This window comes from Asparagus officinalis, chromosome 1, assembly GCF_001876935.1.
Source record: "Asparagus officinalis chromosome 1, Aspof.V1, whole genome shotgun sequence".
Classification (NCBI taxonomy): domain Eukaryota; kingdom Viridiplantae; phylum Streptophyta; class Magnoliopsida; order Asparagales; family Asparagaceae; genus Asparagus; species Asparagus officinalis.
This window is the reverse complement of record NC_033794.1, coordinates 19861484-19887800: the sequence shown is the minus strand read 5'-3', so window position 1 is coordinate 19887800 and position 26317 is coordinate 19861484. Positions and strand designations below refer to the sequence as shown.

Genomic DNA, 26317 nt, shown 5'->3' with positions numbered 1-26317 from the left:
CAATTCTTCAAATGTAAAGTTCATCTCTTTTATTGCGTTATGATGGATATTGCAATAAATGTTCATATGTCCTTTTAGATAACTTGCATTTGTTACATGATTAATTATAAGGTTTTATGCAAGAATGCACTTGTAAAATTTAAAGCACGTATGTACAAATATTATTATTATTATTATTATTTGTATAAGGGGTGGTACTAAAAAATGGCAACATAAATTTGAAAAGTCTCTTTTGTAGACAACCAATTTAAATTTGGAAGGTCTCATTTGTAGGCAACCGATTTAAATTTGGAATGTCTCCTTAGAAGGCAACCAAATTTGCAACCTCTTATAATAGAAAATTTAAAAAAAAAAATTATGCATATGTAGTGAAATATATTTTAAGATACGAAATCCTATTATAAGGTTCTCTTTAATGCTTTGCATGTATCTATTATTAATTACATTCATGTATGTGCATATGCATGCATGTAAATGTATAACTGTAGTTTTTTTAGTTCCACATTAGTTTGAAATGTTCAGATATTAAGGTCAAATCCTAATCTGCACAAACACTATGTGTTTACATCTTCAGACATAGACTATGATCTTTTATGATCATAGACCATGACCTAATGTCAATTTCAAACAATATGATGGACTAATTACAAAATAAGAACTTGATAAATAAATACAACGCCTGCTAGGCAAAGTTATGATTCTAGACTTTGTAAAGTTTGTGAAAAGAATCTTGCTGACCCTTTGACAAAGGGTCTATCCAGGAGTGTGGTTCTGGATTCATCGAGGGAGATGAGGTTAAGCACATAGATGAGGTCACTGACAGCGGCAACCCAACCCTTATTTGGAGATGTAGTCCCAATGTTGGTTCAATGTGGTAGAAACAAACTGGACTAGTGACACTCGTGTGGAGCATCGACCTAGATATACTCATATATCACTATGTAGCTTGTGCTACTACCCCTTCTCTATGATGACGATGCTCTTATGATACAACTGGCTAGACTGAGTTTTACTCTTAATAAGTCCAACGTGTGTATTATGTATTGTGGAGGGTATGATATCCAGCTATAGTATCCTTAGAGGACTTAGCTACGTGAGAGGAACCGTGATGACCGTGGTTGGGGGGGGGGGGGGGGGGGCTGGGCTAACCCCTAGAAACTCTCATGAGTTGGTTTATTGTGAGCATGGTCTTTACCGCTCAACCCGCTTTGCTCAATAGATGAAGATGTATTGTGTGTTTTTTTATCAATACCTAATTCAATGGGCCTAATTCAAGGCTTAGTCCATTATGTCCATTAGGTGGCGATGAACTCACTAAGAAAATGTTCAAAGCCGAAAGCTACCTCTCCCGAATCCACGATACGTAAGGTTGCCTAACCTATTTTCTTTTTGTGATTTATTGATTTATTTATTGATTTTGAGTTTTCAGTCAATATTACCTTTTTTTTGGGGGGGGGAGGGCTGTTGGATATTTATTAAGAAAAGATAATTTTGCCTTTGTGTTTTAGTCCCGCATCGGAAAATTAAAAAGAATCCTCTCTCCCTCAACCCTATAAATACATCCTTATTCACATTCTAAAACATAAGAAAATAAAGTTTTTTCTCCTCTCCTCTGGTTTAAAGAAAAATTGTTTTTCCCCTTTATAAATTTTGTTATTAATTTTTTGGGCAATCTTCTTCATCTAAGCTGAAGCTCTGTACTCTCGCCCGAGTACGGATGCCGGCCGTTTCCGGGGGCTTTTACCGCTAGGGAGGAGAGAACCATTTGCGCCAGGGTGATAGGCGGGTTCTCAATCTTTTAGGACAGTGATTACACGACTGCTCCCGTCAGGCCTGGTTTTCTTATCTCTTATTTATTTTATTCGGATTTATCTGCTTGCTATAACTTTTAAAGTTGGTAAGTTTCCAACATGAGGGTCGTAGTATCTCCAGAATCCATTGTCGTGTAGCCCTGTACGAGAGGGGACAATTAGATTCTTGGGACAGTGCCTAACACGCTTCGATCATCAGGCTATGTTCTTTAACCCTGTTTAATTTTTCTGTTCTTTTCCGATTTCTATTAACTATTAAATTGCATTTCATGATAATTAGTGTCTAAACAGCAAATATCCCTAACAGAAACTATAGTTACAACTTAAATCATTAATGTTGCGGTTTATGTTGATTATAAATTAATGCAACTAAGCTTAAACTTACGTAAGTCATAAGCTACAACAAAATATATATTCACAACTATAATTGTGACTGTAACCGCTAATTGTAGTCTGCTAAAAAAAACGACTCATGGTGTAACGTTACGACTCCATGCTATAAATGATAAAACAACTCTATAACGTGGGTTTCGGGTTGGAGTCGGTCCACAAAGTCGGATCCACTTGTGCAATTTTACAACCAAACCCAAAAATTTTCCAAGCAATTTACACAATTAATTTTAATGAATTATCATCAATCAAAAAACTTCCCACTTGATGAAATGGACGTTGAGATTTGATGCATGGGACTTTGCGCTGAAGGCTATAGCACACGCTTCTGTGGCGTGTAAAGTTTGGATAAGAAATTGCTGGTCCATTGACCTTTTATAAATGGGACGGATGTCAACTCCCCGACCAATGATAATTTGACACGTCATTGGCGTCGTTAATGAAGTCGGTCGTTTTCTTTATTAGCAGATATTTCTATTGATCGATAAAAAGATGACCAAGCGGTGCGATAAAAAATTAAAAAACAATAAAAAATGAGACTGACCGGTGAGGATGTTTGTTTATCAGCGTGGTTAGGAGAGGACCAATTAACGAAACACGTTACACGAGGGTTAAAAAAATAAACTTTAGGATAGAGGGGGAATTCTCGTGAGGAGAGGCCATGAATATATATATTGTAGTACACGTCACTTTTAGTTATCAGTACAGCCGAACTATTTTTATTTAGTGGAGCCTATATCCAATTATCACAATTCCTACAAAATAATCTCAGCGATTTGGACGACCCTAGTTTCTAATCTAATTTAATACTATTATAAAAGTGTGTTGCCATGTTAAAACATTTCTTTCAAAAATACCCTCCGAAATACATACATGCATACATCTCTAGCACATCCATACATGCATACATTAAGATATGCACATACTTACTTTTTCATAACCTCCCTATTTATTACCATCAAATTTTTATTTGACCACCCACTAATAACATTCCACCACTAAGTCTTGACATTACACACTAATAATGAAAAACATTATAATTATTCCCCTTCCATAAGTCACTATAAATTACTATAGAATCTTATCAAATTCCTCTAACCAAAATTCAAACTCTTAATCAAATTTTATTCATATTAAAAAGTAAGGAGACACAATTACAGCACTTACAAACCGCAAGAAGTGTGAGTGTGTCAATGGTAACATCACTGGTGGAGTATGATCGAATTGAATGAGAAGATGGTAATGGAAGCATCAGTGTAACAACTTAGAGAGCAGAGAAAAAATCGGTGAAGGTGACAAAGAAGGTGGTCATGTATTTTATCAAAATCTGCAACTATTTCAATCATAAACTAATTGGTTTTTCCCCCTTCCATCTTCGTATATGTTTTTACCTTAGCATGTAAATTGGTTTCCAACTCCTAGGCATGTTTGTAAATATGCTAAATTGTTTGTATAGTCTGATTGAATCTCTTAATGCATTATGCTTACTCTCGGGATAAAGAAAGCTTTGTCCATGACAATGCATTATAAGTGTAATTGCTTTCACTCTATATATGTAAAGGGTTAATTTTCGTTCTATGATCATTAAGGTACTACATTGATATTATTGGGTTATAAAGGACAAATAGAAAGTACAAGAAGATCAATTTAGAAAATGATATAGTTAGTTGGTCCTGAGGATGCTTATAGAAGGGATTACTACTACAATTTTAAGAGTATTATCAATTTTCTGCTATTAATTATTAATTTTCTGCTATTAATCTACTATTTGAGTATAATAGTTAATGTATGATAATTATAATACATATTGATATCACATTAATATATAATATTTATATGAATTATTAAATATGTGCAACTATCAAATATAATATGAGTAAAAAGTTATTTATTTACTAATTCAAATAAATAAATATATAATATAACATTACAATAATATGAAAAGTCGTCAACTTTTCACTATTCCACTGTCTTCTTAACCATTTGTAAATTGCATTATTATAACAAATAGGAAAAATTATACATAATTCCCTCTTCTATATCTTGAGTTGCACTAAATCCTCCTCAATATACTAGCACTTAATGTCCTTGAAATGCAATTTTAGAGATATAAATTGCAAGTATCAAATATAAATTGGGAGATTCTAATAGCTAATAATAAACTAGAGGAGGTTTAATAATTTCTAGAAAGATAATTTCAAAATGGCATCCCTCTCTCACATATAATTGTACTTGAGTTTCTTGCTTTACAAATAGTTTATATTTTATAATAAAAACATGTGTAAGCTAATTTTCTATGCAGAGAATTATTGTTTTCGATAAAAATAACTTATTCATAACCTCCTACAAATATACCCATTTAATCTTTATGCATTAAGTCTCATTTCATTGAATAAATATTAATTCTTTATTAATTACTATAATATTTTAATAACTATCCGCTTTCTAACCTAATAGAACCAAAAGAATTCCAAAAAATTGATCAACAAGTGTGCCTATGTGCAACGCACGTACACGATACTAGTTCACTTAAAAAAGAAACACTCACTAGTACAAAACTGGCCTGCCCAAACGGTTGGAACCGTTTGGGAAAACCCCCTCCCAAACGGTTATATGTAAACAGGTAAATAAATAAAATAGCTGAAATGGAAAAAAAAAATTAAAATTAATAGGCCAAACGGTTAAAACCGTTTGGCCAAATATTTTTCCCAAACGGGTACACTCGTTTGGGACAGCGATATATGCCAAACGGTTTCAACCGTTTGGCATATAACGCTGTCCCAAACGGGTACACCCGTTTGGGACCTCAGTATATGCCAAACGGTTTTAACCGTTTGGCCTATTAATTTTAATATTTTTTTTTCATTTCAGCTATTTTATTTTTTTACCTGTTTATATTTAATATACACATTTTACACAATGAATTAAAAACATATACATACACAAAAATATCTCAAGCGATGCTAAATATTCAATATTATATATAAATACACAATAATTACTCAATATGCAATATTAGAGATAAATGCACAATAATTACTCAGTATCTCACAATGAAAAGTATCCAATATTATATATTTGTCTCTAATATCCAAAATGTCTCATACATCCAAAATATAAGATAGGAATAGTCTAATTCATCCAATCAATGAACAGAAGAAATTCCTCGAAGAATATCCTCTTGGGACAAGCCCGAACGCCTTAAGTCTGCAAATATCCTAGCAATATTCTCATGTGACAAACCTTGAGCACTGGAAGTAGAAGTGTTTGCAGTCGAAGCAGGACGAGCAGAATGAGGTATATCGGTAGCGGGCTGATGAATTGGAGCCGGTCGCGTAAAAGCTGATGGATCACTACGAGTGGGAGCAGAACGAGCGCCCTGAGAATTAACCTATAAAATAGTAGCAATGTATGAGTGTATAATTGTCTGAGTGTTAAGTCTATGCGTATATTTACGTGTATAAGATGTATGCATATTTGTGCCAATGTACGTGTATGCGAGAGTGTGTATGTACCATATTGTTAGTAATCAAATGCATCTGAGACCTAAATTCCTCCCTAAGCTCCTCCCTAAGCTCCTCCCTGAGACTATCCATCTCAGCTACCCGAGCTCTAAGATCAGCCACCTCGCGACGTAGTTCCTGATTAGAAGTGTCGATTTCCGGTATGGAGGACGTCCTCAAGTAAGTCCGAGTGGCACCAATGCCCATGTCTCTTTCATAACCGCCGTGATGCTCTCCGTGCAGGGAATCTAACATCTGAGTGAAACAAAGTGCATTGTCCTCTGTGGCTGAATCGACCCCTGATAAGGTTGCCTCCTGGATGACTCGATTCTACACAATATAAAGTAGTCAACTGTAAGTCGACAATGCAAAAGTAGATATATTTAAGAAACAAATAAAAACAAAATAAAAGTAAGATTCTGCTGTGTATCTGCTGCAGATACACTGCTGTGTATCTGCTGCAGATACACACTGCAGATACACAGCAGTGTGTATCTGCAGATACACACAGCAGAGTTGCTTATATTTACCTATTGATTAGGAGTTTGATGTGCATCTTTATTGTTTACAACAGCGTGCTGGTGAACATCTCAGAGAGTGTTACTGCACTTGTGACAGAACTAGGTACTGTGATCTCAAGTTTTCTTGTCAATTCACTTCTCCGGCCACCCAGCTATGGTTTTTGAACCAACAAGCTCATGAATTTATTCCTCAGGTGCTGATCAAAGGTTGGATACGTGATTACTACAAACAGAGAAGGAAATATTTCAGCATGTAGCTATGTTGCTCAGAGATGGCCTCTCCGCAGGTAACAAAGCCTATATTCTCTCTGAACTTTCAGCATCCATATGTTTATGGTGTGTTGATTTTTGAAGCGATGGCCACATTTGTCGGTCAAGTATCGGTTTTGTCCCTAATTGCAATATTCGGGCCTGCAACCACATCCATGGTATAATGATATCTCTGTCACTTCTAAACATGTACGTGTATTTGCAAACTGTTGGAGAGCAAAAGAAACATTCCTTTTTTTTGATAAATGTTGGAGAGCAAGGAGTTAGAACATTCCTAAATTTTGTATGGCTAAGCAAAAGAAACATTACTTTCATGGAGTAATAGTTTGCATAAATTTGAAATAAGCATTCCGGGAATGAAGAACGACGAAATCATACAGAAAATATTTGCATAGAAGCAGGCGCTGAATTTGGGTGTATCATTCGCAACAAAGATCAGTGAGGAAGGTCACTTTTGAGGTTAATGAAACCTCCCAGGAAAGTAAAATGTATTTGACAAGACATGTACTGAAGATAAGGTGAATACGGTGAAGACAGATCAAATGTTTCAAAATATCATCATACTAGTGTACAATAGTATATGCCAGAAAATAATAAAGATTTTATAATAGTGACATGATAAATGTGATGGACTATGTAGAAGTCAACAATTTTATAGAATTATCGCAGAGACAACAGAACAAGAAAACTCTCACACAAAAAGACATGAAAAATGCAAGTACTCCAACAAACTCATGGTTTGAAAGATACATGAAAACAAAATCTTTCAAACTTGGCGGAAAGCAAAAGGCATGCTCCTCTTTAAGCATGTCATCAACATGAGTTCTAAATGTTTCAGAAGGATATCACAGGAGCTAAAATATGAATTATCTGAGTTGTAATTATTATGATTAAATAAGCTAGTGGTTGAATAATTCATATGAAGATCTTTATTGATAATGGGCAAATGTTCAAATAAACCAGAACCTCAAACATGTCCAAAATGACCATGCCGCGTTAGCCTGGTAACGATGTTATTTTGGACAGGAAGATTCAAACTAATGAATGATCATGCTGCTTTAACCTGGTAATGATATAGTACTAAACACTATATCATTGTTTTTGTCATGGCTTAAACCATATGGCGAAGCTTGTGTGTTATTGTTTACATTGTTTTGGCAAAGCTTGTGTGTTATTGTTTACATTGTTTTGCCAAGGCTTGTGTGTTATTGTTTACATTGTTTTGCCAAGGCTTGTGTGTTATTGTTTACATTGTTTTGGGTTGGATGTCAACATCTTACAAGGATTCATAGCAGAGTAAGTTATGATAGCCAATAAGAGTGATATTTTGGGTTGCCAATAAGAGTGAAATTTCACAGACAGAAGTGTTCATACGCTTGTCTCTCAATGTTATTTGTTGCAATTTGCATCCTTGAATTCTCCCACGATGCTTGTGCGTCAGATTTTACGTGCACACGCTTGTATCCTGGTATAATTTCTAAGTAATATTAGTACCTTTCTGTATTATTAATTCATACTAGGACTCTATTATGGCCTGACAGTTCCGGCATTTCCATTGCAGAGAGGAATTTCAATTGACAGACTCTGCAATTGTGCCATTAATTGTAAATTCCTGATGCTAACAGCGGTATATCTTTTTTGTTTTTCCTCCAGGTTTTTGGATCTACAGACTGTTTGGGTTCCTTCTATAAGTAAGAAGAAGAGTTTACAAAGCAGGTAGACAAGAGAGGTCAGTTTTCCCCTCAAACCTATGCATATATCAAGCACTTTTCAGTTTGATAGGTTAAAACTAATCATTCTAACATATCCAATTATCTGATATAAATATGCTATTGCCAAATCATTCTCCATGTGACATATCTCACTGGAGGAATAGCTAGTTACACCAACAAAGCATTGGCCTATCAAGCCTAACAGATTAATTATTAGCTACCATATCACTGACACAAAAATAAACACGTCAAGAATAAATCCATGGTAGGTGGAAAGAAAGTTGGATTAAACTAAAAGGAAAGTAGAAGAAGAGGAAGCACATGGAGTGTTACATTCTTTTACGGATACATCATCACCATCACCAAACTCCAAAAGAACAGAAAAACAAAGTGGTACATACCATACAAATACATGTTAAGCAAACTGCAAACACCATGTCCCTGCTTACCATCTCAGACTTGGAGGTCTTTGCTGGGATTTTTCTGCATGACTTGTAGTTGGTTGATATGGGCTTATGGTAAATTTCAAAGAACTCTAGGTATCGATGATATACTGGTGTAGCCGAAGGCATATACACCACACAACAGCAGCAACAATATAAATTAGCATTCTATATATCTCAATGATGTAAGTTAACATAATAATATCTAATATGAGGGTAGGAGCTCTAACGAACACAAATTAATTAGGTCTAGGGTTTTGTTGAGAGTAGATAATTACAGAGGATAAAGGGCCGACTTGAGGAGGAGGCGGTGGAGGCGGAGGAGCAACACGACCCGAACCTATGAATTGGCGAAGGCCAACGCTGCGGAGGAATCGATGGATGCGGAGGAGGAGACGGCGGAGGATCGACAGCGGCGCAAAGATGAGGCGGATGTGCTTCCGGCGAAGATGAGGCGGAGGCGGAGGCGGAGGCGATCGGGAGTAGATATGAAGGAGGTGGAGGCGAAGATCACAATTAGATGAGGCTGGTGAATTTTGGGGATCGATCAAATACTTTTGGGGGACGCGCGGGTGAATTTTGGGGGACGCGCGGGCGATTTTCGGCGATTTTCGGCGAAGATGTTTCAACCCGCGGGTGAAGTTTGGGGGGCGCGGGTCCTAAAAAGTAAAATGGCAATTTTTTTTTACCCTAGCATCCTGCTCCCAAACGGTTGTAACCCGTTTGGGTTGAAATATCCAAACAGTTTAAACCGTTTGGGAGAGCCGTTTGGGATTATCTAATAGTCCAAACAGTTGTACCCGTTTGGAATAAGTAACCCAAACGGTTGTATCCGTTTGGGCTATTTCGATTTGCCCAAACGGTTCTAATAACCGTTTGGACAGCCCAGTTTTGTACTAGTGACTCCAGTAAAATCCATGAATACATGAACGACGCCATCAATAAGCTGTATAATGAACTCATGTTAGCTGAAAAGGTCGATAATGGCCTTAAATGAAGATGAAGCATGAATCAGAGTACAAATTATAACAAATTCGTAACTCTGGCCGGCATCTTTAATGTTGACAGTTACGTCCCACACCAACCGAGTTGTAGGTGATTTTGGTCTCGATTCAAAATCGACAAGTTCTTCAGGATATCGTCAAAATAATCATCACATTATCAAGAGCTTGGTTTAAGCTTCAGAGGGGTGATACTGGATAATAACTCTATATAACGTTACTTTTTTGTTTGTGGCGTGCAGAGCTATACGGATGTTGTTGGATGCCTAGTCTCCGCAAACCTAGCAAATTAGCACGTTTATCACCAATAATCGGCTCTAATAACACTAGAAAAAAAGTTGTAAATTATGATACATTTTTTTTATCTCTACGCAACACATTTTTATATCGCACAAATGGAGCACGATCCATTCCGAAAATGTGGGTAGAGCATAATGTATGGAGAGCGTATTTTTACACATGTGAGAATATGTCACAAAACTTGTGATACGTATATGTGTCATAAAACTCACGACACATATATTTTTCGAGATTGGTGACACATACATACGGCACAGAACTTGCAACACATACATTGAGTCAAGAGTGGTAACACATAGTTGTGTTTAATTAGACTATAAAAATATAAAGAGTATCATCATTCAACACTTTAACTTCCCAGTTAGTGGGTTACTCATCCTAGGATTACTCTCACAAAGGCACACTTAGTAATTGAGTTGTTTAGCTTATACACTATCATGTATGTTTAATAATCAATATACTTAAAATCTAGGACTTATTATTTAAGACCCATCAATTGATCCTCGCACAATCAATGTGTACACTATTAGCCTTTTTCAAATTTATTTTATTTTACATCTAACGACACAAATATATGTCATGATTTGCCACACTTTTTATTTGTGTCACTATTATTTAATCATTTACAAATAAAATGACACTTTTATATGCATCATAAAACAAGAATGGACACATGCAACTTTCGCTGTAATTATGCATAATGTTAATGATGCACCAAAAGAATATCTGTATTAAATAGTTCATAATATTATAGACGAGGATCATTAGATACTTTTGCGCTATTATTGTTTTTGTAATTCAAATATTTATGTCTCAATCAGTTAGGGATTAGTTGCATTTTCTTTTTGTATACATTGTCAGACATCTATAAATAAATGCAAAGAGTGAGAAATTATTTTATGGGGGTTGTGCAATCTACATTCATATTGATTGTTGATTACCCTAAAATTGGCGTTTGGGTCCTTGTCAACCTCTGATGTTACTGATAACCAACTTGACCTTTGGAGCATGAGCACTTCTTTCTGCATCAAAAATAAGTGGGATCAGCTGTGTAGCAAGCTATTATGCGTTCTTTGAATTTAATCTAAATCAAAGACTAGAGTCCTAGACCTCATTTGTTTAATAGTTGGTATTTACAATTTTGAATAAAAAATCCTCTTGCAACATAGAAAGAATGATAATAGCGCGAGTATTATAATTAAAAGGTAAGACTTAAAACTTTTCATTATGTTGGCGAATAGTTACTCATCCCCACTTGTAAGGAGATTGATGTATATACAACGGTTTATGTCCATAATATTAATGTTGCATTTAAGAACTGTACCATTAGTGAACTGAGTGATTTTGCACCAATCTTACTATTGGATACTTTCTCATAATCATATTCTTAGCGAAAGTATATAATTTAGCCAGCAGCTAGTGAGTTCAGATTCTTGTAATTGTTAAATTGACACAGCTACAAATACTAACAATTAAAAGGCTGCATAAACGAAATTAATCCAACAATTTGCCTGTAAACTTGAATAGTAAGTCGCAGTATAAAATTACAACTAATTCATGCTGAATGAGAAAGCGAAAAAGGTATGTTTGTTTGCCCCGGTCAATAAAAATAGTAGGAGAACAGAAATGAAAATTACGAGTTGTCATACGTTGCAAATAAGTTTAACTTAATAAGATCATAAAACTTGCAGACTGTTTGTCAAATACGTACTCATTCTATTTTAAAGCAGTCGATATGGTAACTTTCAATCGATTTCTTGTGCACATGGGAAATGAAAGAAGTAGTCATTCTCATTTCTTCTCCAGATTCCTTTACTTGAGATTCAATCTTTATAACAAGGAGAACAGGATGAAGTTTTCTTGAATTAGTAGAATAATCTATTTTTTGTGTAAGACTATATACAAAATACCTAAGTATAAATTGACAAATGATACGTATTGGGTTTCTTAATTCCACGTATTTTGGTTTAGAAGCTTCCTGAAGAAACCCACATCATGCCTGAGAGTAAGGGCATGTGCTTGCCTATTATATATAAGCAATTTAAAATCTATAACTAAACGTTTGTCTCTAGACTTCCAAAAGAAACGTAGTAGGTGCAGTTTTGTATGCAAAAAGATATCAAACATGAAGAAGTCTAGGTCATTAAGCTAGCTTAGCTTAGAGATTTTTATGATTGGAATGGAAGCTTGAAAGCTTGAATGTCACAATTCGAGTATGAGAGTTCACCTGTTATTCATGACCAATGTTTTTGTTTCTTAATGAACTTCACAAAAAAATGAGCTATGTAACTATGTAAGAAAAAAAAAAAATCAGAATGGAAATAACATACCGATTCTGCAACATTGATCAACGGGTAACACGAGGATTATGCCGTGAACATCTGTAGAAATATGAAAAATTATCGTTAGATTATTTCTATGAAGGACCCGATACTATTCCAAAATTTGTAAACTAAAGTTCGATTCTGTGTCAAGAAATTCTCATCTTCCACACTAATAACTTTCTGCAACTTTGATTTCATAGCATGATGCAATCTATATCACACTCATAGATACAGGAAAAGTGTATTTGGATTTAAATATCAATTCAATCAAGAGAATGCAAGCAGATCCGTACTTTATCTCACACCCATGTCGAATAACACCACAAAACAATCTAAAGGACACCATTGTAATTTCATCAGAATGGCCATTGCAGCTAAACTTTCATAGATTCCTTTAGAGTGGGGATGAGATTCATCAGACGAAATAAATTGATGAAGAACACCATCAATTTCAATAAAACTACAACCTCGAACCTTCTCTACTCTTCTCCTCTTCATTGTTATTCTCAAACTTGCTGATTCCTCCCACTTCTGGGAACAATAATACATGTTTGCTAATAGTGCATAGCCACCACTACCAAACGGTTGCATTTCAACAAGGTATTTCCCAATTATCTCGCCTAAAACAAAATCTTTATGGATCATGCACGCACCAAATAGAGCACCCCAGACACCAGCACTCGGCTCCAGAGGCATCGTTCTTATTAGCTCCAAAGCTTCATTATGTGCTCTAATTTTGGTTTGATCTCATAATGTTCAAGCATTTGATTGAAGTACATTTTCCCTTGATCCACAAGACCCCCATGGGAACATGCACATAGAACAGCTAAGAATGTGACACCATTTGGTCTAATTCCTTCCTTCAACATGCGAGAGAACAGATCCAAAGCTTGGAATGGAAGCCCGTGCATCGCCAAACCATTGATCAAGGCAGTCCATGTGTATACATTTTTCTGTGACAAACCGTTAAAAACTTTGAAAGCATCATCTATGCATCCACACTTTGCATACATATCAATCAATGCCGTCCCAACAATAGAATTCAATACCAGACCGTTCCTGTTGATGTAACGATGAACCCATCTCCCTTGTTCCAATGCTCCTAGATGACCACATGCAGTCAGAACGCTAGTCAACGTCATCAGATTCGGTTCAAGACCTTCAAAAAGCATGCCATTAAAGACCAACACAGAGTCTTGAAACCTTGCGCATTGTATGTACCCAGAGACCAACGAAGTCCACGAGACAACATTTCTACAGGGCATTTCATCAAACACTCTTCTCGCACCATCACAATCACCGCATTTAGCATACATATCAATTAAGGCACTTGCTATATATAAATCCCACCTCACTCTCCCACATTCTACATACGAGCCATGAACACATTGGCCCAAGCGAACATTTCCAACCATTCCACACCCATTGAGAACACTCACGACGATCACCCCGTCAATTTCGACACCGAAACTCCTCATCTCATAAAACAAGCGTAGCCCATCATTGGGCATACCATTCTTCACACACCCACGAATCATAGAGGTCCAAGAGATGGAATCTCTCTGACGCATTTCATCGAACAGCTGATGGGCATTGGCCAGATCACCAAATTTAGAATAGCTTGAGAGCAGAGAGTTGCTAATGAACGTGTCCGAATCAAACCCGAATTTGAAAATGTGAGAATGGACTTGAGATGGGTGCTGGGTTTGGGAGGTGGAGAGGGATTTGAGGAGTGATGGGTACGTGTGCTGATTAGGGGAGAGTCCTTGTCGAAGCAAGTGAAGGTATTTGTTAATGGGGTGCTCTTGATGAGAGCGGAGAATAGTGAGGGTTTTGTTGCACATGCTGGTAGTTTAAAGAGGAGCATTTGGTTTGTGCTTTTTTTTTTTTTTTTTTGATTTGGTAATAAATTTCTATCTCCGTAAAGTATCCAACTGCTTTTAGGGGCACGTTGTTTTATAGTAGCGCACATCAGTAAAGATTCAAAACAAAATACCAAATACTAATTTATATATTATATCACTGTTTTAAAAAACCTCCGCCTAGTCCGCTTAGGCGTACGCCTAGGCTTAGACGGTACCTAGACCGCCTAACTAGCGCCTAGACGGTATTTAGGTTGCCCATCTAGATTCTACGAGCGTTTAGGGGAGCATTGTCTGCTTATGTGGATTGCACCCTATAGACATTGATTGTGATTTTATGTGTCGTAGCCTACACGTCCTCCAAACTCCATTAATCTCCAAATATGAATATCTCCACTACCTCCTCCGACCTTCAGCAAAATCTCATCGATCACCACTTAAATGAAGAAAGAAAAAAAAAACGCCCAGAAACCGCTTAGACGCCCGCCTAGACGACTAAGCGCTGAGCGTCAAGTCTGACGCCTAGAAGCGCCCAGCGTTTAATGTAACATTGTATTATATTATATTATATTTTTGAAAAATTCTCTTTTAACTTCGAAGTAATGTCAAAAACAAAAGATTTTTATCTGACCTCGAAATGTACAATTTTTTTGTATGTCACAAGTACAAATACAACAGATGTATGTTAAAAATACCACGTGGTAAGTAATTATATTAATTATTTTTTTTCTTTCACTACAAATTATTGCAGTATTTGCTACGTTCAAATTGATGACGATGCTGCAGCCTTCTTCAAACAAAATGAAAATACAATCACAATTCTCATTTATTATGTTGCGAATTGTACATTGAAAGCATAAACCAGAAATATTCGCTGCACACGGAAAGAGTCGCGATTGAGAAAATACATTTTTCAAGAACTCCGTTTGCATAAAAGAGCACCCGTTATACTCACTTGCAGGCCCTCTTGTCACTAATTTGAAGTCGACAATTTCCATTATGGAACTGAGATGCCCAAGGATTTCATTAACAGCAGGATTTTTCATTTTGCTTAACAATCAATGTAGTTTCAACATAAATCTAATGGAGAACAACTCGCCAAGCTCCTTTTTTTTTTGTGGTGACGAGGGAACCCCGGTTAGCACTCCAGCGCCCTACTTTTGGGTCGGGCGGAGACCACAGATCGAGTCCCCCCGATCCCTCCACAACTGCAAGGAGCTTCGCCCAATTATTCTTAGGGGGCTCATCCCCACGTGCCAGGACCAGCGTGACCCACTTGCACATGGCGAGCAGTGTGTGGACCAAGACGACCCAACCGGACCCCAATCTACCAGGCTGGCCTACCAACAAGGTAAAACCCCGGGTCTCCTTTAGATATAAGAAAGAGATATAAAGAATATAAATGAATGATCTCAATTATAGAAAACTCTGCAGCTGTCCATCTTAGTCCATAAGGACCACTGAAAAGCTTGTAGGCAATTTCCTCCACAAAGAAAAATCTATTCAAAATCAAATCATTTTATGCACTTTACAAGCTCTCTGGTGGCAGAGATACAAGGAAAATGTTCTGTTTATCAATGTACATATTACCAAGTCAACGCAATTCATATAAATTACATGCTGTACAAGTTATATACTCAGATTTCTTAAGGGTAAAGACTATCAAGAACGGAAACCAGGAAAATTACATAGCCATTTTCTAACAAAGATACGAACAGCCTCATAGATTAGAAGTCCTATCTGAACTGTAATCGAATATGATTATTAATCTCTAGTTATCAAAAGATGATGCAAACAGAAACTCACAGTTGCAGTCAGGATGATGCATCAGAAACCACCAGCTTCTCTTGAAGTTTCGTGACCTTAGCCTGAGACACGAGAAGTGGCTTAAATTTAGATGGACTTAAGAGTGTATTTAAAGCAACAAAAATACGTTTATGAGAAGGGTGAGAGGTACCTTGAATGATTTTGATCTGCGAATAGATGGATCAATCAGCAGAGCATTTGAATAGGCCTCCTCAAGGTACCTTGAATGATTTTGATCTGCGAATAGATGGATCAATCAGCAGAGCATTTGAATAGGCCTCCTCAGCAGCAGCCCACTCCTCCATGGCCATGAATAGATGGATCAATCAGCAGAGCATTTGAATAGGCCTCCTCAGCAGCAGCCCACTCCTCCATGGCCATGAAAGCATCACCTTGGCATATGTAACCCTACAACATCGAAACAATAATCATCTTTAACCCGCCATATCAGGCAATATATCTGACTAGAAACCCAGAGCTGCAGGAGGAAAAGTGTCCACACTTCCTATACAAGCCTACAACGAGGTTTGTTGTCATTTGAATTTAAGTCGATCAAACTCAACGCAAAAGAATACTTTTTTAGAAATATAAAATTATAAGCTTGCACCTCCACAGCAACTTCAGAGTTTTGGTTCAATGGAAGGGATTTTAACATGCTATCAGAGCAACCCATGTTCAAACCCCACCGTACAAGCATTTATAGTAAATTCTTAAGAGAAAGCACTGTGTATGTAACTAATTCAGGTTTCAGCCAATGAAAAAGTCACTCAACCTGTGGAGGCATATTAGAGTTTAAAATTATAACCCGAATCCTAGCCACAACTTCAGAGTGCTGGGGTAGTGGAAGGGGTAATTTTGTTCCTTAAGATTACAGAACATATATTCGGATCAATTGAACATGGTGCACAAGCTTCTATTAATTCATTATGTGCCTAGTAAGAAATAATTGTGGAATGAGTAGATATGCATAAAAAAATATGAATTTGGAAATACTTCTCGGAGGCAGTCCTTATTTCTAGGGATCTGAACATCTGCAGTGCTTCAGGGTCAAAGAGTTCTCAAATTACTAGGTGTAATCAAGTATATTCAAAAGATTGAGAGGAGGAACTCTCTTGAAGATAGTGTGCATATACAAACTTCAAGACCAAAAAGCACTGGGGTCAAAGATATCCCTGGCATAGCTACAACAGAGACTCAAAATTAAGTAGGTGTTGAGTTTGCATTTCAAATCTGGTCAAGGAGGTATTATGTAAGTTTATTCCCACAACAAAAAGATAGTGAAAAAGAGAACATGATATACCATTGACAAAGGAGTCCTAAGGAATCTTTTGGACGAATGTTAACTTAGCCTGCTATTAGTGGTTTACTAAATAATTCATATGTCAGTTTCCTCTGCAAGAAGGCAGTATATGAGTCTACTGTGGTGATCATACAGGGTACAAAGCAAAACCCAAGTTTGTAAGCTTTATTCAGCTAGGAACCCAGTTTAACTAATGCCAAAAAGCTGATCTGTGAACCATTGTTATCGAGGCGCGCACCCAAGGCGCGCCCTGGGCGCGGGGCACTGCGAGCTGGGGCAATTGCGCCCCGCACCAGAGGCGGGGCGCTGCACGCACACGAGGCGCGCACCTCGTGTGCGCCTCGCGCGCGCCTCGCACACGCTCGACACCTGCGTCATGTAATAGACTATTTCTTCTGTTTTTTTAATAATTTACATATTACATATTTGCATCATGTAATAGACTCTCTATTGCTAGTTGCTAATCCATTCTCCATCTTTTCATGTTTAACCTATAAAAAAGAAAACAATAATTAGTAATTTAGTATACATGTTTGCTAATTGTAACTTCCTTCTCTAATTAGCATGCTAAATAGAAAATTATGAACATATGTAAATATGTAATTGTTACCTCCATTCTCTATCTTTTCATGCTAACTAGCAAATAGTAATTAAAAATGCTAATTAGAAAATTATGAACATCATGTTTTTTAATCACTTAATTGTTACTTAAAAATACATATATCATATTTTAAATAAAAATACATATTTCTTATTTGTTACTTACTTGTTTTCTTTCATAGACTTTTGCTTATGTTGGAGATTATCTTGCATTGTGATTTGTGAAAACTAATGAACTTCTCTATGTTATGCATGTTAATTAAGATTCTTTCGTGATTTAGTCGGTGAAATTATATTTCTTGGTTTTTTTATGTGACTAATTTATAAACATATTGCGTATATGCTTCTTTGTCTTTTGTTGGAAAATATTAGTTTGAGTTGTGCGCCTTAATTCAGTGAGACGCGCGCATTGTTGTGCGCCTTACGCATGGTGCGCATAAGTGGCCTTTGCGCCCCGCTTTGCGTCTTGCGCCTCGATACAATGTTGTGAGCTTAGTCTGTAAAGAAAGCTTCAACTAGGGAACAGAGAAAGAAGGAGCTAAATCTGTATAGATGTCCTAGGGAAATATGAAGACATGCTTCTTGTGACGATGCATGTTTCAACTAGTGACATCGATGGTCAAAGAGGAATTCATAAAGCAGATTTGTGATTGTGGCTTTGACTATTAATTTATTATGTACCTACCAAAATCATAAAGGCTGTTTTTGGTTCGAGAGAAAATGAGAGGAAGTGGCTTCTTTTGTTTGGTTTAAAAGAAAATGAGAGAGAAAAAAAAAAGAAAAATACACACACATACATATACAGACACATCCACACATATATGCACAAATGTTACTGATCGGGATCACTGGACACTGTCTTATGTAGTATATGACCCAACATTTCCAAATATGATATATTTAGAAAATAATGGGTATGAGGTGACGGCTCATTTTGCTAAATGAGCTACCAAGAGTTAGTCATGTGGTGAGGCCCACCTTACTAGTCACATCAAAAGGTGTAGACTTTACCATTCTATCTCTTAGTAGCTTATTTAGCAAAATAAGCTGTCATCTCACACTCATCATTCCCTACATATATAGTTACTTGGTACCAAGTAAACTAAGTTTACTTGGTAGTCAGGTGGACAGATCAAGGCTTTAGATCTGATTTTGAAATTAGATCTAAATTGGTTGGTCATTTTGCATAAAACAACCCCTCCCCCCAAAAGAGAAATGAGCTAACATTGACCTCACCATGATTCTCTCTCTATTTTTTCATCTCATCGTTTATTTCAACAGAGAACAAAGAGGGGGCAATATTCTAGGGCTTACCGCCACCACCATCGCCCTACTTTGATTCCAGCACCCGAAGCTCACCGACACCCGCCCTCACCCACCTTTGACCTCCGATCTTCTAGAGCCCTCGCGCTCGTCTCTGGCACCCGAAGCTCGCCTCCACCACCGCTAGCCCTACTTCGACTTCGCCGCTCATCTCCAGCACCTGAAGCTCGTCACCTCCGTCATTGCCCACCACTGATCTCTGATCCTCTAGAGCCCTCGCCGCTTGCCCTCCAACACCTATAGATCACTACCACATACTATTCGCCCGCCTCTTATCTCTGAAAGCCCCCATCGTTGCCCCCTTCTAAAACGTCAATCATCTCAGCACCTCCCACCCGCCTTCAGCAACCCACCGTCTACATTTTTTCATTTAATTTTCCTTTAAATGTTTGATGAAATGGTTATGATTGATTTGGAGAACTAGTTGTTTTTTTATTTCCCGCGCTACTGGTATTTGATTTTTGCTAGAAATATCTTACTGTTGTATGGATTTATTGGTGTTGATGAAGTTTAGATGTGGTTATTGGTGTTTGTATGGACTTATTTCTGTTGGTGATGAAGTTTTAGATGTGATCATTAGTGTATTGTAGGAACTAAATGTTGATGGTGAAGTTCTAGTGAGGTTATTGGTGATGAAGTTTTAAATTGCTCATTAGTCCCTCAAATCCTAAGAAGTCTTGCAATTCAGTACTGTTCAGCTATAAAAAATTAGAGTTTTGCAATATTAGTCCTTAGGAGTCTTGAGTTTTGTTAGAGTAATTAAGGGATTACCTGGCTATGTTGAACATTACGGCAATAAACCGCATCGCATCAAATGGAGTCGGGGATGAAGAGCTTGGATAGGATCTCAATCATAGCATCAGAGGGAAGATTCTTTCAGAGATTCGGCAAACTCGACAATCGATCTGTTAGGGTTGAGAGAGAGTTTCAAATGAAGAGCTCCAATGTCAGTAAGGAGCAATACATAGAGAGAGGGACTAAAAGTTATTTCCTCTCCTTTTCTCTCTAGTGTTTAACAAAGAAAAACAGAAGAAAACTATGCCATTAATTTTTCTCTTAGATATTCACTTTTCGTTTTCTTTCCATGCGTTCCTTTCAAACCAAAAAAAGAGGAACCATTTTCTCATTTGTTTTCTATTTATGTTCTTTTCCCTTCTCTCTTTCGCTCAGACTATACACATGCTTAAACAAAGAGATGCTTCACTATTACACCCTGTTTGGATGTGAGTGAATGAGAGAGAAGTGAAAGTAAGGGAAGACGTAACCCTAATTAGAAGTTTCTTTTAATAGGGTAAAGGATATAAATTAATAGGGTAAAGGATATAAATGAAGGATAATGAAGGGTGTAAGTTCCATTCAAATAGGGATAATTCGTTCCCCCTCATTTTGAGCAGTAGCTAGGGGGAAGAGAACTGTCTCCCTAATTTTATTTTCTTAGGAGCATTTTACCGTCCATCAGGATATAAATTGGATTGTTGAGATTTATTCTTAGAAACCATATACTAAAGCCCAAAAAGAACAAAAACGCCTCTCTGTTTTTTCTTTAGTCTTCTCTGATCCGCCTCTTGCTCTCTGCCTCTCGCCGTTGTCTGTGCACCGCCAGCTTCTCTGCCGCGTCGGCATCTTCGACCCCGTCACGTTTCTGAAGCCATCACCTCTCCGATGCTCATACGCTGCATTAGCTTCTCCGACGCCTCAGGTATCACAATTTTCTAAAATCATTCTTTTTAGTTATTTATTTTTGTTGTTTTTCTTCTTGATGTTTTGATCTATGTTACTAATCCTATTTTTCACTAGAGAAATTTAATTAACAATATACTTTGCATAATGATCTTCAATTGTTATACAAGAATTATCTAGTGCAAATAGTTTATAAAGAACTCTACTTATGTGCAATGGGAAACTGCAATTAGTTGCATCTTATTAAATTTTCTACAGTACGTATTTGGAATTTTCAACTCCAACATATATAATAAACTGATGCAATGTCGCTTTTCCCCCTTTAGATCAAAGAGGAATGAATCATAATTTAATGTCCCACAAACTACTTTATTACATATATGAAAAAAGTTTGGTCATGTAAATCTACAACACTTACAATTTGCAAAATATGGTTTGCAATTTCATCTGTTTGTTTTGCACTAAAATATGAGTTTTGGTCTCATGTTATTAATTATTTGTTTTAGATAATTTAATTGCTTGTTAGTTTAAATTATTTGTTTTAGATCATAAGCATTACCTGTATGGAAAAAACATGTCATCAGTCTAACTCCATAAAATCATAAGTATTACAAGTAACAAATAGATTAAAAAATAAAATTATGAGTTTTAGTCTCATGTTATGAATAATTTATTTTAGATAATATTAATTGGTTATCACTTTAAATCACAAGCTTTTTTGTTTGCTTTGTCAGTTCAATTGTTCTTTTAGCAGATCTGACAATTATATTTTTATTTTTTTTATTCCCAATTAACAATTCTTTTAACTCGTTGCATAAATAATGGAAGCATCGATCAAGTTTCAACATGCACGTAATGTTGCAGTTGGATATGCTATGTGCACATTTGTTTATTGGTTCATATGTTACAGAAAAAATAGTAGGAGAAAAATTGAACCTCAAGAAACTAGAGAAGTAAAAAATAAGGTGCGAGAAATAGAATCCCAGAGAATTATATGTAGGAAAATTATCCAAATGAATCTGCTCTTTTCATCAATTGTGTGGAATATTACTGAGGGAATACAGGCTTAGACATACTCAACAAGTTGCTATTAAAGAACAAGTTGTTAAATTCTTGTATATGCTAGGACACGACATAACACCACCTAAATTTAGTAAGATCTTTGGTCATTCTGGAAAGAATGTGAGTCGTCATTTTTATAATATTCTAAGAGCTATAATAGAGTTGGAAGAGATGTTTTTAATACAACCCGATGGATCACAAATTCCTTCAAAGATACTCACCAATCCAAAATTCAATCCTTACTTCAAGGTGATGATAACTTTCATAAGTTTCTTTTAACTTTGTCTAGGTTATTTTGTTTTAGAATTGTGTTGAGGCAATTGATTTGATGGCACACACATCTGAGTAAAAGTTTCTCATCATGAGGCTCCCAGATATCGTGGTAAAAAAGATCATCCAACACAAAATGTGTTAGCTGCCTCTACCTTTGACTTGAAATTTATTTATATTTTATCCGGATGGGAAGGAACTACATCTGACTCTAGAATTTTGAAAAATGCTTTACAATGATGATTTTCACTAAAAATCCCTCCAGGTAATTATAATCTAACAGTAAGCCTAAATTATGTCTTATAATATACTGCTGATGATAATGTATTTTTTAGGAAAATATTATCTTGTTGATGGCGGATTCATGTTAAGAAGTGGAATATTTCCACCCTATAGAGGAGAACGCTATCATTTAAATGAGCATTCAAGAAATCCACCAAGAAACCAATGTGAGCTATTTAATCTAACGTATGCATCACTTCATAATGTCGTTGAAAGAGCATTTGGCGTATTAAAAAAAGATTTCTCATCAACCAAATTACGGTGTTCAAACACAAAACAAAATCATTGTAGTTTGTTGAATTTTGCATAAATTTTTATGGGGCGTCGATCCAAACAATGATTTTCTAGAAGCGGAAGAGCAATGTGATGATACAAACCAATTAGAAGAAGATTACCTAGACGAGAATAAAGATGCTGATAGAGGGGAGTGGTTAAGAAATTGCATCGCGAGTTCTATGTAGCAAGATTATAATACATGCGTAGGTTCTATTATATTTATGTCCTTCGTTTGCTTTGTAGTTTCTATTTGCATTGTGATTTCAATTTGTCTTGTACTTGATATTACATTATGGCTATTTATTTCTTTACTTTTATAGCTTGAATGTTGTTTCGACTTTCATGATATTATTATCATCTTTTATTTACATTTTCTTAATTTATGTGAATAATATTTTTGATGATGTACTAATTCTATTTGGTAAATTAAAGAATGTCCAAGAGAAAGAATGTGGATGATGAATCTTTTCGTGGAAAGAATGTTAATATGGACCCCTATGATGGAAGATAAGCTAATTGATGCTTATTTGCATCAAGATGTGTCGGGAAATCGAATCAACGGCAAACTCTTTACCGATGGCTTATGATCAGATAGTGGCTTAACAAATAGAAAGCTTTCTCGATAAGCCTTTTGACAAGGAGAAAGTGAAGAGCTGCATGAAGTATATAAAATCGAAATGGGCAGCTTTCTATGACTTATTTAAGAATGCGGGGAGTGGTTTTGCTTGGAGTCGGAGCACCAATACATCAAGTGCAGAGTCTGAAGTTTGGGATAGGCTAATTCAGGTATGAAAACAATGCTGAAACACTCATATTAGTGTTTCAGATCAGCAGTGAAATATTAATAACATTTCAGCAGTCTTTTTAAGTGTTTCGGAATCAGTGTTTTAGCAATGCTGAAACACTCAAATCAATATTTCAGATTAGTAGTGAAACATCCATAACATGTCAGCAGCATTTTTTAAGTGTTTTAGCACTGCTACAACACCAAGATCAGCGTTTCAGCACTACTAAAACACTCAAATCAGTGTTTCAGCAGTGCTGAAACACTGATTTGAGTGAAACACTCGAATCATTGTTTCAGAATTGCTGAACTGATGTGTGTGTTTTAGTGTTGCTGATACACTTCTACCTGTGTTTTCACCACTTGCATCATATGAATATAGCATCACATAATGTTGTTTTCGTTGGTAACTACCATTGATTAATCTCGACATCTCCAGAATAGAGTTTCAGCACTGCTGAGTCATTATCCTTGAGTGTTTCAGCAGTGTTAAACTCTATTTTCAGTGTTAAAGATTTGCTAAAACACTTTGTTTTCGGTTTTTACTCATTTCCTAGTCTTATACGTACAAAAGCACTAAATTTCTTTACTTGGAAATCAGGCCCATCCAGAAGCTACTGAATGGAGTGACCAAGCCTATCGCAATTTATGATAAGCTATTGTAGCTATTTGCATCTGATAGAGCAACGAGAGATAATGTTGAAACTGCAGCTAAGATACGAGAAAGGAAGAAGTTTCAACGCCACTAATGAGGTTGATACTTTAACCATTAATGGCATGGTTAATATGATTTCGAGAGAGGAAATTTTATTGGAAAATTTTGATGTGATTAATGGTGAAGCAAATGACAAAGAGGATGGTAATAATAACACTATTCATGAGACCAATTCAACAACAAATTCGCACAAGAAAAGTAGGAAAGCAAAGAAGGATGTTTCTGTTGAAATCCAGCATGCACAGGATAGCTGAGGCAATCAAGTTAGGTGCATATGAGCACACAAAGTGTCACGAACGCACTCCAATGAAAGAAGACGAGGTCTGAGCTCATTTGGTTGATCTTGGCCTTGATGATGAACAAATTGATAGTGCATTCCTATTACTAACTGCGAAACCGGATATGTTAAGGCCTTTTCTCGGCCGTCCACTTGAAAGGCGCAAAATCTTCTTATGAAGATGTTACATTGTGCATCTATGTCACCGCCACCTCCACCTATTTATTAGCTTGCTACCTAGCATTTTTTTTTGGGTTACATGTTGGCCATTTTGGACTTGAATTTGCCCACTTTTGATGGTGGTATTTGGTTGTTGTGTTGGCCATTTGGCATTTGTGTTTGCCAACTTTTGGTGACTAATTTTGGTTGTGTTGACTATGAAATTGCTAACTTTTGGTGGAGAACATTTGGTTGTGTGAGCTATTTCAAACTTGAATATACTAACTTTTTGTGGATGATGATCAGTTGTGTTGTCTATGAAATTGCTAACTTTTACTTATGTATGAAAATTGTGTATTTGGTAACTATGGTGCTTATGACAATATTTAGCAGTCATATTTTGTAAGGAACATGTGGTTATTGAATGGAAAAGTGGTTTGATATTTCTATAAGCTTTCTATGTTGAGTAGAATATTGTTTTATGTTGCTTTTGGCTATGTTATTTATCTATATTGTGGATATAGGATATGTGGATCCTTTCATGGTTGCGGATTGGTTGTGTGAAGTGACTTATAAGGGTTGGTGGTAATGTCCTATAGTTTTTTCTTTCTTTAAGAGGGTTGTCTCAATGAAATTTGGTAGTAAACTTTTGAACAGGTAGATATTCCCATCTGGTTAGATGGATACGTAATGTAAGGATAATAATAAATATAGTGAGAGGCTATTTATGTAATTTTACATGAATTCCCTTCCATTCCCTTGCATTAATTGAAACTCCAAGCAAGGTGAAATAAATCACCTTCCATTTTCCTAGTAAACTCCCAAACAAGTTATTAGATCCTCCCTTAGCTTCGCTTCCCATTTCTTACCCTCGCTTCCCCAATTTTAACTTACCTTCCCTTCCCTAGTAAACTCCCAAACATAGTGTTAGGCTCCTAGAAGTGTTTGGTTAAGAAATTGAGATCAATTTATCAACAAGAGTCAGTTAGCTACTATGTCATTACACAAAAGATTGGCACAAGTTATCAACAAGAGACAGTGAACTAAGAAAGAGGGGGAAAACAGTAAAAGAATTCTCAATTGTCATGTTTAATTCCTCCTGCACTCTTCGATCTATTTCTACATTCGATAATAACCTAAAACTTAATTAGCTTGCTCTCCATTTACTATCATAAATTTCACATGCCTTAATTCCCAATTCCCACTGAATATCATCAGGCTCCTACAACTACATAAACAGCCATTGAATTAAGCAAATACCTGAGGAAACACTGGAGCAATTCGACAAGCTTCTTCAGCGTCTTCAAGTGCCCGTTCATTATCTCCCCTCGCCAATCTCACAGCAGACCTGAACAATTTCACCCAAATCTCAATCCAATGCTCAAAAATAAACTACCTAAAACCAATCAAAAATTCCAAAAAAAGAAACCTGCATTTATAAATAAAATGCAAACCCCCAGACGGCCAAAGCTCAATCGCCTTCGAAAACAACTCCTCAGCTTCATCAAGCTCCCCCTTTTCAACCTCACCCTCCCCTTTCTTCCTCAAAGCGAGGGCTTCCAGATTCCTCTCGGCGTCGAACTGGGGCCCACATATCTCCGCCAGCACGCGAGCGGCGCGCGCGGTTGTGCCGCAGTGACCAACGG

The 26317-nt window shown here is 36.5% G+C and overlaps 3 protein-coding genes across 3 annotated transcripts in view; all 3 read right to left on the bottom strand.

The window, feature by feature from the left end:
* On the bottom strand, nucleotides 5246–12997 carry LOC109820637. The gene is made up of 5 exons (XM_020386818.1): nucleotides 12569–12997; nucleotides 12282–12332; nucleotides 10893–10973; nucleotides 5717–6034; nucleotides 5246–5592 (listed from the first exon to the last, which is right to left on the bottom strand). The coding sequence occupies exons 3-5, from the start codon at nucleotides 10959–10961 to the stop codon at nucleotides 5347–5349; spliced, it is 633 nt and encodes a 210-aa protein (XP_020242407.1). The 5' UTR covers nucleotides 10962–10973; nucleotides 12282–12332; nucleotides 12569–12997; the 3' UTR covers nucleotides 5246–5346.
* Nucleotides 12980–14183, bottom strand: LOC109831499 (pentatricopeptide repeat-containing protein At1g50270-like). Its single transcript, XM_020398836.1, has one exon. It carries the CDS (start codon nucleotides 14117–14119, stop codon nucleotides 12980–12982), a length of 1140 nt encoding a protein of 379 aa, XP_020254425.1. The 5' UTR covers nucleotides 14120–14183.
* LOC109820629 overlaps nucleotides 15638–26317 on the bottom strand; it is a 10933-nt gene continuing 253 nt past the window's right edge. The window contains 5 exon segments of the mRNA XM_020386807.1: nucleotides 15638–16005; nucleotides 16165–16221; nucleotides 16292–16351; nucleotides 25932–26019; nucleotides 26101–26317. The exon segment at nucleotides 26101–26317 is cut by the window's right edge and continues 8 nt beyond it. Of these exon segments, the coding sequence (XP_020242396.1) occupies nucleotides 15952–16005; nucleotides 16165–16221; nucleotides 16292–16351; nucleotides 25932–26019; nucleotides 26101–26317 (476 nt within the window). The 3' untranslated portion in view covers nucleotides 15638–15951.

Coding starts and splice junctions, on each gene's coding strand:
- LOC109820637 (XM_020386818.1), bottom strand. CDS start 10,961: ATGCTCCAAAGGTCAAGTTGGTTATCAGTAACATCAGAGGTTGACAAG. Junction 6,035..10,892: donor ACCCAAACGCCAATTTTAGG/GTAATCAACAAT, acceptor TATATTGTGTAG/AATCGAGTCATCCAGGAGGC. Junction 5,593..5,716: donor ATTTGATTACTAACAATATG/GTACATACACAC, acceptor ACTATTTTATAG/GTTAATTCTCAGGGCGCTCG.
- LOC109831499 (XM_020398836.1), bottom strand. CDS start 14,119: ATGTGCAACAAAACCCTCACTATTCTCCGCTCTCATCAAGAGCACCCC.